This window comes from Diabrotica undecimpunctata, chromosome 10, assembly GCF_040954645.1.
Source record: "Diabrotica undecimpunctata isolate CICGRU chromosome 10, icDiaUnde3, whole genome shotgun sequence".
Lineage (NCBI taxonomy): Eukaryota > Metazoa > Arthropoda > Insecta > Coleoptera > Chrysomelidae > Diabrotica > Diabrotica undecimpunctata.
Window position 1 is genome coordinate 47486818 of NC_092812.1, and position 20991 is coordinate 47507808.

The window sequence follows — 20991 nt, forward strand, 5'->3', positions numbered from 1 at the left end:
AACACACAAACTTTAAAAAAATTTGGCAAAGATAAAGAATATCTTTTAACAAACAAAATATACTAAAATAAACATGCTTTTTATGATAATTCAGTTATGAAGGATCATTAAGATGGCTCCCCATTATACAATTTAAATAAGTCATTTAAAATACTCCAGTGGTGGGTTTGACTATAGTTTGCAAAGACGGGGATGATATTCACATGCAATTTCGAATATTTGTCATTAATGAACCACCAACTCCCCTTTAGATGCTATAATAAAAAGATTACATATGACATAGTAAAATACAAAAAACTATAAATCCAAATAGGATTTAAAAAGACAAATTCTATTCGTAAACACAATGGTGAGCAATAATGTAAAAATATAAAATAGTTGTTCATTCCCAAATGTTTCGAAATAAATTTATCACTTTTTATTGGTTAATACAAATAATAACCAGGCAACTAGTGCTATAAGAGTTTCAATAATATTGCACTTTGTATTCTCACCACTGACTAAAACTGCAAACTTTAAAAAATTAGTTCCTGGTTCAATCGTGAATTAACGGAGCCTCTTTTACCTTTTTAATCAACGGATACAATTTTCCAAAGTAGCTTTGCCGGTGACATCACGATGCGCAGCTTCCAAAACAGAAAATCAACCGCAGCCGATATTTCCCCTATTTGTGAAGGTAAATATTTCGAGAAGAACAAGTAGGTGCTTAAATTTATGCTATAATTTCGGTGTTGTAGTATTTTTGTTTAAAATATTTTGTTCTGTACACACTTTTCAATGTCAACAACCAACCGCCACATAAAAAAGGACAAGAGACTGAGTAGTGGAAGTTACAATTTCTTTTCATCCACTACAAAAGTATTGGAAAAAGTATCGTAAAAAAAATTGCTAAACTTGCCTATATTTCTTACTAAACCAAAAAGGCTTAAGAATTTCTGCGAAGGAGATACAAACAATTCATAATTTGAAGATCAAAATATTTAAATAAAAAATATCTACAAATCAAACACAAAATTCATGCATTCCATTGTACTTCAATACTCGCAGCAGATTTAGAGTTAGTTTTCCTACGATTGGCAAAGCTACATTGGGAGAAATGTACACAAAAATGTTAGCTATCCTTCCTTAGAGGATAATCACTTCAAATTTTATTATTGCACTTCATTTGCATGAAACGAAATCGTTAACTCAAATATAAAATAAACACAGACAATTTGAATACATCACAACATTCAAAGAGCAAGAATGTGAACTGTTAGACATACCAAGGCCAAAAAACTTATTCAGAACACTCATTACAAGCTAAGTGATGTATACAAAACAACTTATACCAACTGACCAGCCGCTTTAATAACAATAAGTTAATACAAATGCTTCACTAGGGAAATGCTTTGCCATCTAGTAGCTAATTACCAAAAGTTAAACCTTTAAAAACGATCATTCTCAGTTGCTTTTCAATACTACTACTTCCAAGGAACAAACTTAAATTATTTCAAATACGAGCAGTTTACCAACGCCACAATGTATTCTAATCATCTATATAATATAATAATGTTATGTTTAACAAATAAATATCAATGATAAAATGTCGACAATCTACAATGCTGATAGCCATGAAACGTAATACTAAGAAGCTTATTTATTGGAAATTATCATTCAAGTAGTTAGGTTGAATCGAAGCGATAAAAGAGACAGATTCAATTCAGACAGTCATTCAATAATTATGGAGAATTATTTGATTTGTAACAAATACCTTGATCATCAACGTTTCTAGAGTAAAAATATTCATTAATCACTAGGTTACTAGTTTTAAACAAAATCACGGAAGACATATAACAATTCATATTGCCGAAATCATTTTACCATACACAATCAATACATTTGGATATTGTCACGACAAATTCTCAACTGTAAACAAAATAGTCAAAACCTTTTACAACAACGTTTAGAAAACATATCGGTCACAGTTCTGGGCTTAATGCTATATAAAATTATCTTTTCGTATAACTTGCGGCTTAAAACTGAGCATGTCACAAAAAAGATGCACAACGAAGTTCCAAGGCGCTTCCGATACACGCAGGCAGTGATCGTGTTAAAGGGAAGAATTGCTATGGTGGGAAAATATCTAAAACGAGATTAAAAATCGTGGTTGCAGCAAAAGGAAGCTGTTAGCCGTTGGCAAATGTTTCAAAATGGAAATAATTTGGGATCATCAAGGGAAGATTATATTAAATAAGAGAAAATTATATTAAATATGGAGAAATTATGATAATATGTTGTTCTACAGGTTTTAAGTGTAACTGCCTGTGGTTTTATCAGTGCTTTCTAGTTTGACTTTTACGCTCTTTTACTTAGAGTTGAAAGTTAGTTGTGCAAACATAAACTCAAATACCATCAGAGATTTTCAGACCAAAGCCTTGGTGTGTCCTTATATCTGGAGGGCCAAACTTAACCTTAAAATGTAATTTTTAAAGAGGAATATACTCTTTATACATTAGCTTATAATTTAAAATCTTCCATCAAAATAAACGTAAAAGGCACTCTGTGGTGAAGCCTATATAAGGAAAACCAAACCATAAACAAGTCCACAATCTCAAGTACCTAGAGTATGAACTGTCACAGATAAATGTCAATAGTTATGAAAGAAACAAAATATAATGCCTTATATAAATAGCAAGATACATTTTTGGTGCAAACAAAAAGATGTATATGTTGTAACCTAAAAGACAGAAGTGTAATTAATGTTAAAAACATAAAAGAAAGAGTATTTTGATGAAAATAAAAGCTTGATATAGACCATAAATGATAAATAGAAAAAGAAAATAACACATAAGACAAATATGAACAGCAAATAAGCTGGACAAGGCAACAAATGAAATGATTTAAGAGTAGAGGTGCTCTAATCTCGCTTAAACTAAAAATACTGAAAGAAAGTGGATGTCTACACCAAAAATGAATGTCGTATTCTTCATGGGTAGATAGACAGCTGTAGCAACTTGCTTTATGCCTCATAAAAGCAAAAAATCGAAACTGTAAAAATTCACTAGGCTGATTCTAGGTTTCGAAGTCCAACCGCGATACACTTTTATTAATATTAGTTAATTAAAATAATATGCTTAAACATTATATTCATTATGTAACATAATAATTATGTACAATTCAATTAACAGAGTAAAATAATAATAAAGGCACTCTATGGTAATGATGTCAGAAGATCAAAAATCTAAGAAGTTAAAAGTAAAAGTGAACTGTCATACATCTAAAATAATAATCAAAACCGTTCCCAGAAGAAACTACTAAAGTATTAGAAAATTTAGCATTCGTAAAACGTTTTTACTTGGAAAAGAAGCTTAATATCGAACGCACTGTCGTGATTTTGAATTAGTATTAATAGTGTAATCGATAATTTCAAATAAAAATAGATGACATAACTTTGGATAGATTGATAAGCTACTCAAAATTCAAAAAGCCTTGTTCCTTGTTAAATTAACATTAAAAATTTCTTATAATATCGTTTAAAATGTAATTTGGTACTTATTGTGAGAAAATAGTTATATTTTAAATAGTCAGTTGATATAACGTATGGATATGATCCTAATCTTACTTTCTAACCTGATTGAGAGCACTACATAAGCATTACGTTTGGCTACGTGACTGGTGGCAACTTTCCAGAATGTAGAGTAGATGACCTATCGTCGTTCAGTTGAACTCGGTTATTGGAGAAGATTCCACTTGATTTGGGCGTTCTAGGACCTGTCGGCGTCGACCTGGCTACACCTGCACTACTCTGCTCTTTTTCGTTTGGAGGCCTGGGCAGTCTTCTTCTCAGCCATGCGTGTCTCAGTGCTGCGCTAGGTGTCATTCTAACATCCGGGTCCCATTCCAAACATCTTTGTATGAAATCGAGGAATAAGGGGTCATCGCAGCCCTTTAAAGCTCGTTTTAAGTCTTTAGATCCTGGGGGTCCTCTAGGTTTACCTCTCCTACTCAAACCTCCGTTCATGACAACTGTACCATCGGTTAATGTTGAACACGTACAATACCGAGGAATACCTTTAGAACTAATAAAGTTTTTCGCGCGTTTTGATTGATCGAGTAATCTCTGTGGAGGTAAACCTAGCAGTTCCATGATACAAGCAAGTTGATCTGCCTCGTCTTCTCCGGGTAAAAGGGGAAACCCAGTGAGAAGCTCGGCCAAAATGCAACCTAATGACCACATGTCTATGGGCATACCGTAACGGGCTCCTAAGATTACTTCGGGTGCTCTATAAAATCTCGATTGGATGTAGGTGTACACACGGTTTTGTTCGTAACATGAAGATCCGAAATCGATTACCTGAAACAAAGAAAAATTGTTCATTTTTCATTCTAGGGTACAATTTCACATTTAATTTACAAAGTAACTCGCAAAATAACTATTTTGCAATAAACTTGGGGAATAAGACCACAATTATTGAGAAAAATAACGAAACCTATTGAGCTTCATGGATATAAAAAATTGTTGAGCGCAAAATGAATAATAAACAGTTTAACTAAATTACTCTGTAGTCTAATTTTTACACTATTGAATGCGTCGATGGTAAAACTAAATCTATAGGTGTAAATGGTGCAAAGAAGTTAAATCTGAGCACTTTAGTGGCCAAGTTATCGAAATAGTTCTTTCTTTCCACCGTTTAGTAATTATTTTTTACTAAATTATAAATAACCTTGCTAGAATATGCTACATCATATTGATATATTGATCTAAAATGGCTAAATACAAAAAATACTGAAGACCATCAAGCTTACAAAGAAGCCGATAGACAACTACGAAAAATGATAAAACAAGAAAAGAATAAAACATGGGATCAGAAATGTCAAGAAATCAATACATACATCGGAGGGAAGCAATGTACAGAGGTATGGAATTTTATACAATCAGTAAAAAATACAGGAAAAGACAAAGCACACATACACACCATAAAACCAAGACAATGGAAAGATCACTATGAAAGCTTGCTGACAGAGACAAGACAAGAATACCTAGCGAACTCCCTAACACAGTCAGTACGTATACAAGGAGAGGAAGCGAGGGTAGACATCGAAACAGTAAGGAAGGCTGTAATGACCCTAAAGAATGGTAAATCCGCTGGACCTGAGGGAATCTATGCTGAAATGCTTAAGAATGGAACTCATAAACTATTTGAAATATTAACTTATGTGATCAATCAGTGTCTAAATGGACACCCAGTACCAGAACAATGGAGAACGGCATACATGTCCCCAATACACAAAAAGGGGGACAAAAGGAATTGTAATAATTATAGAGGCATATCGGTAACCAGCACCCTGAGCAGACTGTATGGACGAATTTTGAGAAATATGATCGAGGAAGAATATAAGCACAATGAAGAGGAAGAACAAAGCGGGTTCCGTGCAGGAAGATCGTGCACCGATAACGTATTTTGTCTTAAACAAATAATAGAAAAAAGATCGGCTAAGAATCTAGAAACTCATATTACTTTTGTAGACCTGCAAAAAGCATATGACAACATCCCCTTAACAAAACTGTGGACAACCTTGAAAAGATCTAACATCAACCACACATTGATAAATGCTGTACATGAACTATATAGAGACTCAAAGGCACAGATAAAAACAGGAAAATATCTAACGGAAGAATTCCTGGTTACAAAAGGCTTGCGACAGGGATGCTGTATCTCACCAACCTTATTCAAGATATATGTTGCAGCGGCATTGGAAAGATGGAAAAGAAAGGTACATAGGATGGGTATAGAGCTTAGCAATGAATGTATATATACACTCCAGTTTGCTGATGACCAGGTAGTGCTAGCGACCGACAGGGAAGACATGCAGTACATGCTAAGAAAACTGATAGAAGAATATCACGACTGGGGAATGAATGTCAATACAATAAAAACCAAATATCTTTGTATTGGAAACGAGTCAGATAACATAGACCTCGAAAACGGACAACATATTTCCTGCTGTCAGAGCTATGACTACTTGGGTGTTGCCTTTGACAATACAGGAACTGATACACGGGAAATAGAAAAACGAATCACTCAAGCAAAGAAAGTCTTAGGATGTCTCAATGGTATACTGTGGAGTAAAGAGATAACGAAAGGAAGGAAATTTAATATATATGAGACCATGATTAAAACTACTCTTCTTTATGGCGCTGAAACATGGAGAATTAGTGAAAAGAACAAAAAGCGAATAGAAGCAGTAGAGATGGATGCAATGAGAAGATCTTTAGGTATTTCCAGACGAGACCGAATCAGAAATGATGTAATAAAACAACGTATGGGAATAGAAGGAAATATAACTCAAGATATAGAGAAGAAACAATTAAGGTGGTATGGGCATGTTCAACGGATGCCAGCATCAAGACTCCCCAAAAAAGTAATAGAATGGCAACCGATAGGTCGACGGAAAAGAGGAAGACCCAGATTAGAATGGCAACACGGCGTAAACAAGTCCGTGAGCGAAAGAAATTTAACAACAAACGACTGCGAAGATAGGAAGAGATGGTGTTTAGGTATCGGACAACGTCGAAAGACGTTCTAAACCGATGTGTATATATATTGATATTTGTCAATTGCTATTTGCCATCCACAAAATTGATATTGACATTTGAGAAATGATCCATAGAATTGATATTTTCGCACTATCGGAAACTAGGAAGAAACGAAAATGACACGAATCAAAATAGCAAGAATGTCGGTAAAGTTAGCATATCCATTTTATAAGGCCGATTTCAGACCAATACTATAATTTATTGCTACTTTATTACGCAAAGAAAAAATTATTGCTGTAGCCGTTTCCGAGAAACAGTGGGTATGCTAACTTCACGGTAAAGTTAGCAGAGCCATAGCTATATATCTGCAAGGAAAAGGGGTATAAAACCATCTTGGCAGCATATTTTATTGCTAATTAATTGCTGTTGCTGTATATTAACAAATCACCAAAAGTTACCTCATCGTCCCCTAGCTCAAAACACACCCCCGGAAAACCGAGATATCGACCAAAAAGCGAACCGCAAGGAATTGATTGCTAATTTATTGCCGAAGTTTTACGCCAAGAAACAATTTATTGCTGGTACCGTTACAGAGAAAAAATGATTATGCTACTATACTATACTTTACGGTAAAGCTAGCATAGCCATAGCTATATCTCGACAATGAAAAGAGGTACAGGGCCTATCTTGGCTGCATATTTTATGGCTAAATAATTGCTGTTGATTGGTTTATTATATATATATTTAGGGATTCTACAGTATTCACTGCCTTCCCTCGCTCAACCGTTTCCATCTCTCTCTGTTGTTCCATTCTCCATCGTTTAGTCCTCTTTTACTCATGGCGTCGTCTACTTCGTTCCTCCAGGATTTTCGGGGTCGTCCTCCTTTCCTCCTTCCTATGGGGCTCCATTCGGTTATTGTTTTTATCCATCTGCTGTCGCTAGCTCTTCTTACATGTCCATACCACTTTAGTCTTTTTTGTTCTATATATGTTAGTATGTCTGTTTCTATTGATGTTCTTTGCTTTATTTCGTCATTACTTCTCCTATCCATTCTTGTTTCTCTGCAGCATCTTCGCAGGCATTCCATCTCTGTTGCTATTATCTTACTGCTGTTTTTCTTGTTTATGATCCAATTTTCGGCCCCATATGTCATAATACTTTGCACTAATGTTTTATAAATCTGCGTTTTTGTCTTCATATTTAGGTGTCTATCCCACCATACTGAGTTAAGTTGTCGGATTGCTGTTCTTGTTTGTCCTAATCTTTGTGTAATTTCTTCCTCTGTTGTTGCCTTTTTCGTGATTATAAACCCCAGGTATTTGAATTTATCCTTTCCTTTGATTGTTACGTTGTCATCAATCTGTAGATCTTCTATGTCTTCTTCACTTGTAGATAGGTACTCTGTTTTCGCGAGGTTAATATCTAGGCCAGCCTTGGTATATTCTTCTTGTAGTTTCTTCATCATGTAGCTGAGGTCGTCTTGGTCTTGTGCAATCACTACTTGATCGTCTGCAAAACTTAACGTATATAGGTATTCGTTCCGTACCGGTACTCCCATGCCTTCGCATTTTCTTTTCCATGTAGTTAAGGCTTTCTCTAAGTATATTTTGAATAAGGTTGGAGATGTGGAACAACCCTGCAGGAGCCCTTTTGTTGTGGTGAAGTCTCCTATGATTCTTGTTCCCATTTTAATGGACACTTTATTTTCTTTATACAGAGCTTTTGTAGCTTCTATGAGTTCCGTCTGTATTTCTAATTTGTACATTGCCTCCCATAGTTCTGACCTTGGTACAGAGTCATACGCCTTTCTCAGATCCACAAATGCCAAGTGTATATCTCTATTTTTTGCTTTTTTCTTTTCCAACAGTTGTTCCAGTGTGTATATGTGGTCTATGCATGATCTTCCTGCCGTGAAGCCTGCCTGATCCTCTCCGATTTTGCCTTTTATCGCTTGCTCTATCTTTTCTCGCAGTATCTTCCCATATAATCTTCCTATTGATGATATTACGCTTATTCCTCTGTAGTTTTCGCATCGTTTTCTATCTCCTTTCTTAAATATAGATGTCATATATGCCGCCGTCCATTCCTTTGGGAGCTGTTCTCCATTTATGGCTTTCTGAAATATCCATTGTATCATCCGGTGTAATTTTTTTGATCCGCATTTTATAAGCTCAGGTGAGATGCCTCCAGGTCCCGGTGCTTTCTTATTTTTGATTGCTTTTATGGCCGTTCTCATTATCCGGCCGGTTTATTATCCAATCCTCAAAAACTACCCTATCATCGCCTAGCTCAACACACCCACAGAAAAAACCGAGATATCGGCCAAAAAGCGAACCGAAAGGAATTGATTGCTAATTTATTGCCGAAGTTTTACGTCAAGAAACAATATATTGCAGCAACCGCGTCCGAGAAACAATGGCTATGCTAACTTTACGGTAAAGCTAGCATAGCCATAGCTATATCTCGGCAATGAAAAGCGCTGCTCAACAAGTTTTCGATTTATTGATTTTTATATTTAAACAGGACCCACGGAATATAATTTATTGTATTCATGCAGTGAATTATTAACAAACATGTTTTAAATGATTTTTGTTTAATTTTTTGTGACGTATAATGTAGGTTTACCAAATAATCAAAGTTATGCCCTTGCAAGAACATATTGTTGTTGTTAATAAGTTTCCATCCACACATATCATCAAAAAATGATTCAAGTGATATAAACACTGTTATCGACAAAGAAATATGTACTGCGGCGACGATATCTGTGAATTACGCATTACCATAAAATTCATACTTGTCATCATATATTACATTTTTGTTGATGGTTATTGATTAAATGATTAGGTATAGTAGGAATTAAATTTAGATAAATGATCAATCGTCAAAAATGTTATTTAAAACATAGGAACAGTTTTTACAATCTCAATATTTAACTTATCGTTGTTATACGATTATATATATATATATATATATATATATATATATATATATATATATATATATATCAAACCTCGAGCTAAGATTAATACTATTACAGGAATTAAACTCAACAATCTTCAGGGTTGAACCGCGTCGGATATCATTGCGCCAAGTTTTCGACATCCTCTTCGATGTCTTCTTCAGGGCTTCCGAGGTCTCAGTCTCCCGAGCCCCCAGACACTACTACACTGATCACTAATCAATGCGTTACTGGTGCTGGGAATAGAGGAAGGGTGTCTAGAAAACAACAAAAGCCATTATCAATAAAACCTCTCTTCCTGTTGACATAAAACAATCTCTAATTCCTCGTGAAAAGTCTTTCAGAACACCTCAAATATATAGCCTACCCAAAATTCACAAACTCGATATTCCTCTACGTCCTATTGTCAGTGCATACAACTGCCCTACACAAACATTGGCCTAAACTCTACAACCTTTTGCCGAAAATGCTTCATCCTTAGTCAAAAATTCTTTTCACTTCATCGAACGTCTTAAACAATAACCCATCTCACCATCAGATATTCTAGTAAGTTTCGATATCGCTTCACTCTAGATCAATTCTTCAGACAAATAAATGGGGCCCCAATGGGCTCCCCACTATCTCCAGTAATTGCCAACATCTTGCTTTGGTGTCTTTTCAAACCCATCTGAATGGTATACATCCTAGTATCCAGTTCACGATGGAGGTGGAAACTGATTCATCCCTACTTTTTCTCGACGTTATCATAAAGAAAAACCAATCCCAAGGTTTTGATCACTCTGTTTATCGAAAACCCACCCATACCAATCGTTACTTGCATGTGAACTCTCATCATACCCCTTCACAAATCAATTCAGTAATTAATACCCTTGTCTCCAGATTAATACGCCTTTGCGATCATGCAAGTAGTCCCGCTGAGCTCTCTTGAACAAGTCCTCATCCAAAACTGTTACCGCGAAAATCACGTCAGTAGGAGCATCCACAGACATCAATCATCAATCTCCCAGTCAATCTCAATCCAAAACTCAGACTCTATCATACGAAAGCTTTTCTTCCTTATATCAAAGTTGTCACTGACAAAATCGACAAAATTCTTAAATCAAAAAGAATAAAAACAATATTTGCCCCTCAACAAAAACTTTCATCTCTTGTCCCATCAATCAAAGACAACATTTCAAATGAACAACACGGAGTTTATGAAATTCCTTGTGCAAACCATTTCTGTTCGCAATTCCGATTCCATTTCAGGCCTAGGTCAACACCATCTTCATCCAGGTCACAAAATTGATTTTGAAAACTCCAGAACCATAGCCCCCACCCGCTTCTATAAACCAAGAATTATCCGAAAAGCCATAGAAATTAGTTACCTTCGACATGGAGACCTCTCATAAAGAAAATATCGTCCGCTCCATCCGCGAATGAAAATCCCACTGTCAGAAATGTTCGCACCAACCCCTGCGCCAACCTCCACCCCAACCACTTTACCATCGACGGTATAAATAAACCGTCCTCTGTACCCAGCGGCAGTAGTGCAGTGATTGGTGATCAGTGTAGCAATGTCTGGGGGCTCGGGAGACTGAGGCCTCGGAAGCCCTGAAGAAGAAATGTCGAAAGGAGGCGCAATGAGAATTAACGCAGTTCAACCCGGAAGACTGTTGAGTTTAATATTCATTTTTGTAATAGTATTAACCTTAGCTCTAGATTTTATGGACCGAAGATTCTTGGTAGAATATACGCTCAATATTCCTTGAGCTCTTTTAACCCATTTAACGCGGTATATTAGTCCACATATATATTTTAGGCAATTTCTCAAAGATTAGTATGTGTTTTTGCTTAGTCTACTATCTTGCTCCATTCTCTCCGGTCCTGAATCTTTTCTCTCAAATTTGCAATTTCCATCTTTGATATATCCTCTACTAGTGGGTCTTTCCATCTTATTTTTGGTCTGTTTAGTACTGGTTTCCAGTGTGTTATCTTCCTAACTAGTGCGTCTTCTTCTCTTCTTTGTATGTGTCCAAACTATCTCAGTCTTTGTGCTTTAATAAATTTTACTATGTCTTCCGCTTCGCTTCTATTTCTTATTTCATGGTTCATTAGTCTTCTATATTCTCCTTGTTCTGTCTTTATTGGGCCGTATTTTCTTCTCATAATTTTTCTTTCAATTATTCTTAGTTTTTCTCAATCTTTTTTCGGAAGACACATTACTTTCGCTCCGTATGCTATCACCAGTCTAATTGCTGTTCTATATATTTTTGTCGTTGTTTTTTTTTTCATGTTTTTGTCTTTAAGTAGTCGGTGTTATTTCAAATACACCCCGTTCCCCGTTTTAATTCTTTCGCTTCTTATTTCTGCACTCCTTTCATTTTCACCGTCCACTAACAACCCCAAGTATTTAAAATAATTGACCCTCTGGCATTTGTTTTCACCTAATATTATTTTTCTTGGTCTGTTTACATAGTCTCTTGTACTTATTAAGTATATTGTTTTATTCTGATTGATTATTAGTCCTCTGTTCTAATGGAAACATTAATCATGACATAAAAAAACAATAAACCATATTAATACTTTTGAAGTAAAAGAGAATATAAGAAAGTTATTGAGAAGACTATTGAGTAATGAATAATACTGAGCCGCAACCCTCCATGTTTTACCATACTACTTATCCACAGGACATTCTTGAACTCTGAAGTGGAGCATAGAGCTCCCTGTGAAAACGCGCCACTGACTCTTATTTTGCGCTAAGGCCTTCACCTTGTTGCCAGACTTTCCTTGGCCTCTTATCTAGTCTATAATTGATCTTCTCTAAGTTTATGTTGGACGTCCTCATTTTCTTTTTTCTTAGGGATCCCACTCTAGGGCAGTCTTTGCAATACAGCAGCTATTTTTACGAAGTGAGGCCGATCCAGCCCCACTTTCTGGATTGATTTCATCCTCTATTTCCTTCTGTTTGGTCAGGTATAGCAGATCTTCGTTTCTGATGGTGTTAGTTCAAAACATATGAATAATTATTTGTGAATATTTGTGAACAAAGATCCGTAGTTTGTCTATAAGAGTTTTTGTCACTTCCCAGGTTTCACATCCGTAGAGTAGAACAGACTTGACATTCAATTGGAATATTCAGATCTTTGTCTTTGTGGTATACTGGCCACACCTCCAAACGGGGCTGAGCATGCTGAATGCTTGCTGAGCTTTTCGTATTCTCATACGAATACCGTCCTCCATGCCTCCGCTTTCTGTTATGACACTTCCAAGGTATGTAAAATTGTTTGCGTTTTCAATCTGCGAGTTGTTAATAGTAAATAGTAAATAGCATGGATTTGGTTTAGTTAATATTGATTTTCAAACCAATCTTTTGGCTTTAGTTGAGTGTTACCAATTAGTCAGCGACTTATAGAAATCTTTGCTTTAAGAAGCCGCTATCACCAGGGTATTCTATATCACTTAGGCGTGTGGTTAACGTCCATTGTATGCTTCTTGTTTTGGAGTCTAGTTTGGAGAGAACGGTGTAAGAATGCCAAATCCGTCACTATTGATCCCATTGTTTATCGCGCTGCATTTCGCTTCAGTGTATCGTGACATAGAGATTATTTTTAGGGGATGTTTCTTAGCGTCAGAATTTTCCACACAGCAGCATGTGGAAACCAGATATAAGGTTATCCCTCTCTAGTTTCTGCGAAATACCAGCGTATTCAGTCTAAATAGCAGATCCATTTAAATTTTATACTACTAACTTAGACTTTTTGTTTTTCTGATCAAACTAAAAACCAGCAGATCCCAACAGATTGAGTCCTAGCAGATTTGTTTAAATACACGGCGGACAACAGACAACGAACACCATGTAAAAAATATATCGTAAGATCTGGCCAAAGGAATGCATTCCAAAAGAATGGATCTTACCGTGCGAGTCTGAGACTGTACTCTACAGAACCGATATGGGTGTTTAGTAGACCTTTATACTACTATGCACATCAGATTGAACGAATTTAAAACGGAATATACGAAATCAATGTATTTCGGCTCAACTCCGCTCTAGGTGGTTGGCCAACAAAAGGTTGTCAAATAATTATATTATAAAAATCCAATACTTCAGCGGGCTGCTGGATTCTGAATTCATTCAAGAACAAGTCAAAACTCCACCCAAATAGGTTGCCTAGAATCACTGTGAAAACTAGACTACAGAAGCAGTTATTATGCTGTCAAACCACTTATCGCTTCCTTATAGTCCAAGAGACAGAGCCGAAATTTTGAACTGATCAGTAATATGACATTTCTCTATTGGAATATATTCATTGTAACTGGGTTAAGACTTTGTCTTACAGGCGGACGCCCCTCGTGGTACAGGGGGTGGCTATACAGGGATGAAGTTGTCATTTTTTTCGGAAAAATTAACGATCGATAATATGGCTGAAAATTTGCCCAGAATAAGATCTTGGTATAACTAGACGAAATCCCAAAGGGCGGACGCGAGAGTGGATACATAAGGGGTGGCGGACAGGGATGAAATTGCAATTTTTTTGGGAAAAATTAACGATAAGTAATATGTCCGCCATTTTCATGGCTCATTATTTAGCCCCTAAAAACTCTAAATCCAAAAGAGCGGACAGCTGGGTTGGTACAGAGAGCCATAAAACGGGGTCAAATGTACCACTTGCCTGCGCATTTTAGGTCTCGGTAACAATTTTCAAACTGATTTTATTATGGTATTTTTATACCGATTGATTTGAAAATTTGTATTCTCACTTCTGTTACTATTCTGAAAAGCGTCAAGTAGAGTTTTCCTCAAAATTTTCCAAAAAAATTTCCGTAAATGAAAATTTTCGTAATTTTTTGAGGTAAAATCTAATTTGTAGAATCCTTTCGATTTTCTGTCAGTTATACCATGAATTTTTCCAAAAATTTTCAAACGATTTTTCCGATAAGAAAAAAAAATTTAGAAAACTTTTCTAAAACATTTGATAAAACTCTACGTCATCGTCTGAATCTTTTATAGAATATTTTGTAGTTTTAAAATGATATTATGATAATGTTTTTTTTTCAAACTAAAGTCATATTTACTTTACAAATCACATTTTTTTCTTAAATATAAATATTTTACGAATTAATTTTTAATTGAATAAATGTTTGATATTTGATATTTTATTAAATTAAAGTAATTTTATAATGTTAACTATTAAATATTTTTGGTATAACAAATAGTAATTTTACTTATTTTTTATTACAATAAAAAGGTTTTTAAATTTATATTGCATAAATAATGGTTGATCAGATATAAGAAAAAATGATTTATTATTACATTAATAATCAAATACAAAATATATTATTTCTATTTATCAATAGGTAAAATTCAATTTGTAGAATTCCTTTAACATTTTACAAATAATTATTAATAAAAATCAATTTAATAGTGGAATTATCAATTTTTTAAGTTTTGAAATTTACTTTGTACCTACTTAAATATTTTCAATATTTTTTTTAACTTTCAAATTGATTGAATTTTTTTTTCATTAGTTAATTATAATTTTACAAATTCTGTTTGGACATTAATTTTGCATCATTATTATTTTAAAATATTAAAATAATAATGATGCGCGTTCCATTTAGATCAGTAATTCTAGACGCATGCGCTAAATGTAATAAGTATCAAGATGCTTTTATCCAACTTGGTGAAACTGACTTCGATTGTAATGAAGTTTTTGAAACCTTAGAAACTTTCATATGTCACTTATATGGAACAGGACTGACGAGAACAATTCCAAAAAGAAAAGTAAACGATGTCAGATTTTCACTATTTAACCGGCAGTATAAGTTGCATGATATGAACGAGCCTTTAAAAAAAAAACTAAAAAATTTCGATGCTTCAAGCTTACCACCATGTCAAGATGAATTACACCAACATCTACTGCGAGCCCATTATATTTCAAATATTTGGACAAATGCTCATAAAAAAGTACCAACAGAATTGATTGTTGAAGAACATGGTTGGGAGTTTGAAGATGAAACATATAAATTCAAATGGTTTAGTGGACCTCAGATGCCAGAATCAATTCGAGAAGTAGTGATTGAAAATGAAGCAGATAATGAATGTGATATTATTGAAAGTGAAAGTGACGAAGATGATGAATGTAATGACATCAGTGAGAGTGAGAAAAATGACGAAATTTTTAAAGTTTTTCTAAATTTTTTTTTCTTATCGGAAAAATCTTTTGAAAATTTTTGGAAAAATTCATGGTATAACTGACAGAAAATCGAAAGGATTCTACAAATTAGATTTTACCTCAAAAAATTACGAAAATTTTCATTTACGGAAATTTTTTTGGAAAATTTTGAGGAAAACTCTACTTGACGCTTTTCAGAATAGTAACAGAAGTGAGAATACAAATTTTCAAATCAATCGGTATAAAAATACCATAATAAAATCAGTTTGAAAATTGTTAGCGAGACCTAAAATGCGCAGGCAAGTGGTACATTTGACCCCGTTTTATGGCTCTCTGTACCAACCCAGCTGTCCGCTCTTTTGGATTTAGAGTTTTTAGGGGCTAAATAATGAGCCATGAAAATGGCGGACATATTACTTATCGTTAATTTTTCCCAAAAAAATTGCAATTTCATCCCTGTCCGCCACCCCTTATGTATCCACTCTCGCGTCCGCCCTTTGGGATTTCGTCTAGTTATACCAAGATCTTACTCTGGGCAAATTTTCAGCCATATTATCGATCGTTAATTTTTCCGAAAAAAATGACAACTTCATCCCTGTATAGCCACCCCCTGTACCACGAGGGGCGTCCGCCTGTAAGACAAAGTCTTAACCCAGTTACAATGAATATATTCCAATAGAGAAATGTCATATTACTGATCAGTTCAAAATTTCGGCTCTATCTCTCCGACTATTAGGCAAGCTCCTCTTTCCTTTAAAGGAGACAGATAGTTGAACTATATTTTATACAATGTCTATCACCGGGTATGGATTTATTTTTGTCCAAGTTTTATATTGGTCCACTATTTCAAATGCAGTTCAAACAGACATATTATATTAAATTGTATGTTCCGTTTTAAATTCGTTCAATCTGTATGTTCAGAGATGCTATCGAAATTCAAAAACACCCGATTAAGCTTCATCATAAAAAAGGATTGAAAATCGGATGAGGATCTCAACGCAACGAAATGAAAGATGTAACTGATACACATATCCTAGAAGTACTTTCAGTTGGAGGCAGACACACCAACAAAAATAATTCCACACCAAATTAACCCGAAAGGCAAAATATCATTTTTCTGTTTACTTTTGTGAAGTGAATTGTGGACTACATGTAAACATAAGCAGAATCATATTAACACGAACTTTTATTGTACCCACGTACTGTATTATTTGTTAATAATAGCCTATAATATTTGAGAATCATTATAGATTATGCGTTACTCAATTAATATCTTTACATTTTGGTTTTAAAACAATTGATTTTATCATATAATTTAACCTCTAAAAATTGTATTGATTATGTTGCATAATACCCACTGCTACAAATAAATAATGGATTATGTTATCACAGTGACCTAAGAATTATGAAACGGAAAAACGGAAGTAAATGAGAAAAAAATCAACGGGTAAAAATAAGGCAGGAATTAATAGAGTAGATTTAGACAATAGGCTCGCAGTTGGCCTTCCTTAGTTTTTATAAAAACAGAGAATATTGTTCTATAGCTGATGTATATGCATTTTATCGAGTTATTTACATTTCGTGTGTCCTATTTGTACGTTTCTATAGCCTAGGTTTTGTCCCGGGCATCGGAAGGATTGACAGACTGTGAGCTCTTTTTTGATTGAGTGATGGTGCATGGTCGTTTTAAGTTAGTGCAGTAATGTATCTGGTTAATTCCGATAATGGACCCTTGCTGATGCGTTTTTACTGTCAGCGTTCATACAATTCTTTTTAGAGGAACAGGTGAATTCTAATCGCACGAGATTAAGCAATAATAGTTCAGAGCAGCCATTTCCCAAGTCCAAATAGCTATGATGATTGCAGACCTTCGTCGCGGAGATGGCACTTAATGAAGAATAAGATGCCCTTAGATGTTTCTAGAGTATAGGAGACAAATGAATGCGGAAATGGTGAGATGCAGGTAGAAAGCATAGAATAGCTAATAAATCAAAACGAAACTCCAAAGTTCTACAGAAATGAGTAAAGACTTGAAGCCATGGATGGAGCTGTTAGGATGGAGATGAAGTGATATGGCCTCAATTTTAAACAGATGGGTTGAATTTGTCGAAGCAAAATTTAATGGCCATCATATCCAAGAACCAGATAACACTCTAGCAGATCTGATCAAATTTGCAGTGAGCTCTACAAAAATGGTGGCTACGCCCTGCTAGACCATGCCCTGACAATAGTCTGACGTCATATGCCCTTTACATACAAAAGACAATCAGCTCCAGTGTGACAACTACAGAGGTATAACCCTGTTAATAACTACTTACAAAATACTAGCAAATATTCTCTACGAAAGGCTACAAAGTTTACACAGTGGGCATCCAGACCTGATTCACTCCAGAAAAATCAATTGACCAGATTCATTCAATAAGACAGATCCTCGAGAAAACATTAGAATTCAACATTGAAACCCATCACCTATTTGTCGATTTTAATGACGCATAAGACAGTGTCAAGAGAACAGTACTATAACAATTAATGCGTGAGTTTGGTACACCAGAAAAACTTCTAAATTAAATTAAAAGCCAGTTTTAGGATACAGGGAGGAATATATATATATATATATATATATATATATATATATATATATATATATATATATATATATATATATATATATATATATATATATATATATATATATATATATATATATAGTGTATATAACAACGCTAAGAATACAATTCTTTGGTAGGTAATTTTCGGGAAAGCGTCAAATCAAGAATTTCTAGAGATGGTATAAGCCAGTTTGGTGTAGAACTTTATTCTAAACGTGAAATTTTTGGTGATAAGCTGTCACCTATTTGTAAAAATACCCTTTTGTGTTGTAATGTTTTTATTGAAAATTTTAAATGTATTTCTTAATATGTTTAACATACTTATGACAGTGTTCTTCACCACTAGGACCAACTGAACATTTTCAATGTAGGTTTTCAAATGTTAACTTCCACCATTTGTACTAAATAAAATTTCCATTTAAGTGCTGATGAAGGTGACAGCCTATCACCGAAAATTTCACATTTAGAATAAAGTTCTACACCAAACTGGCTTATACCATATCTAGCCGATCCTTGATTTGACGCTTTCCCGAAAGTTACCTACCAAAGAATTTTTATTAAAAGCCGAGCTTTCTAAACTGTTTAGTTTCTTTATTAAGATAACTGAAATATGTTTTAATTAGTTTCATGTTATTATAATCGTAAAAGTACTTATTGTTGACAAATATTTTATTTGGTTGATTAATTTTTTAAATAAAATAAGCTCCTCATGACGTATATGCATGTTTTTTACATCAAATTAAGGCTAATTTTTTTCTTAATATGATGGTATAAGGTTGCCTGAAAAAAAAATGGTCGAAAATTAATGTTGCCAGCTGTTAAAAACGCGAGATATCAAAGATAAAGTAAAATAGAGTTAGGGCGCAACGACACTGGTTTGACAAGTGATAATATGTATATTATTATATATCTATCTACGCATGCTTTAAAAACTCACACAACTGACACTTCACAGCAGTAGCGTTCCGCACTAACTGTCTTTTATTTTATATTTAATTCTTCTTCTTCTTCTCGTAGCACTACAACCCGGGGTGGGTTTTGGCTGACTGCACAACTTGCTTCCATCTTGAACGGTCGTCCATAATAGTTGGGTCAGTGGGTAGCCCCATTGTTCTTAGATCTGACCATATATTGTCTCTCCATCGCATTCGTGGACGTCATAAGGGCCTTCTTCCTGTGCGGGCTTCCTCCCATATTAGCTTAGCAAGGCGGTTATTAGGGAATCTATGGACATGGACATCTTATGACGTTGGGATTTAATCTCTTGGACTATATCGCTCGCTCTATACATCTGCTTTACCTCAGAATTTGTTATCATTCGGTATTGGTTCAAAGATTGAATGGCTAATAAATCAAATTGTATACAACAACAAACAACTTTTGTATATATATATATATATATATATATATATATATATATATATATATATATATATATATATATTGTTATGCTATTTAAATTGTATTATATTGCTTACTTAGGAAAAATCCTGTCTATATTTATTAAATGAACTAATCTCCAATTAATCACAATAAATCAGCATTAATTAATTACAATCTCAGGCTATTTAAATTGTACGATTTACCTTTGATCGTGGATTCAAAATATTTTCCAATTGGCGTCCTAATCGGGATAGGTAATATGACCTGAATAAAATACATAGAATTTCAACTGAACTATATGTGAGATGTCCTTTATTTTAATGAAATTTTATACAACAATCAATCCTGTAATATTTGCAATATACTAACTTTAAATATATGAGAAGTTGTTTTCTATCATGGACCCAAATGTTATTTTACATTGATTTTTAATATGTGTTATAACTAAGCTCTTTTTATAATTCCTTTTTTTTTTTAGTGATCGCAAAATTAACTGTCTCTATTTTTTATTCAATTTACTTAATTAATAAATGAAAATCACACTCCGGCTCTAATGAAATTTGACTGACCTTTCCTTCTCTGCCGTTGCAATTCTATGGCCACGCCACAACAAAAAAATCCTTTCTCTGCTTCTGCTCCTATTGTGGTCCAGATGACGTACACCTTTCTCCTATCTGTCCTTGTATCTCCAAATGTTTCCGGCTTCGTCTGCTATTAATATTCTTAGGCCCTTTGGTTTTCTATCTCTCTGTACCCCGTTCCTCACACTGGTCAGCTTTTCCACCGCAAATAAACACACCCGGTAAATTACGTCTTCGGGACTTCAAACAAACACAAATCACAAAGCTCCTTCCTTCTTGGACGACGAAAACTCACTAACTAACCTTTTTTTCTCTCTCCTATCTCATAGCCAAAACCAAACCTCCTTGCATTCAAAATTTGACCAATAAAAATCATCCACCTCTTGTGAGTATATCGTTACCACCCAACTCTCTCTATAAAACGTCATTCGGGTAATTCCAGAAAACAAATCTTCTTTAATTATTCTAACTAAATCTATCTACTTTACAAATATTTCTTACTAATAGCTACAAACGATACCTGTTTCTCAATTCAATGTCTTTTGTTAATAAACTTTTACCGATATAATCTTTCGGGGAGAAAACCACCGCAAATCCCGGTCCATTGTTCAACACTTTCTATATACACTTTTATTCCGGGTAAAACCATTTCACAATACCCGACTTATTTAAATTTCTTATCGATAATATTTGAAAGTCTTGTCTCTGAGGCCTAATGAACAATTCTTCGAACAACTTAAAATACATATTTTGTCTTATACAGGATGTTTGAAAATTCATAT

At 34.4% G+C, this 20991-nt stretch overlaps 1 protein-coding gene across 1 annotated transcript in view; it reads right to left on the minus strand.

Annotated features, from left to right (window-relative positions):
• The window catches only part of Dyrk3 (Dual-specificity tyrosine phosphorylation-regulated kinase 3), a 79073-nt gene that overhangs the window by 24353 nt on the left and 33729 nt on the right, over window positions 1-20991 (minus strand). The window contains exon 2 of the mRNA XM_072546655.1: window positions 1-4336. This exon is cut by the window's left edge and continues 24353 nt beyond it. Coding sequence (XP_072402756.1) covers window positions 3647-4336 — 690 coding nt within the window. The 3' untranslated portion in view covers window positions 1-3646. The remainder of the gene's footprint in view (window positions 4337-20991) is intronic.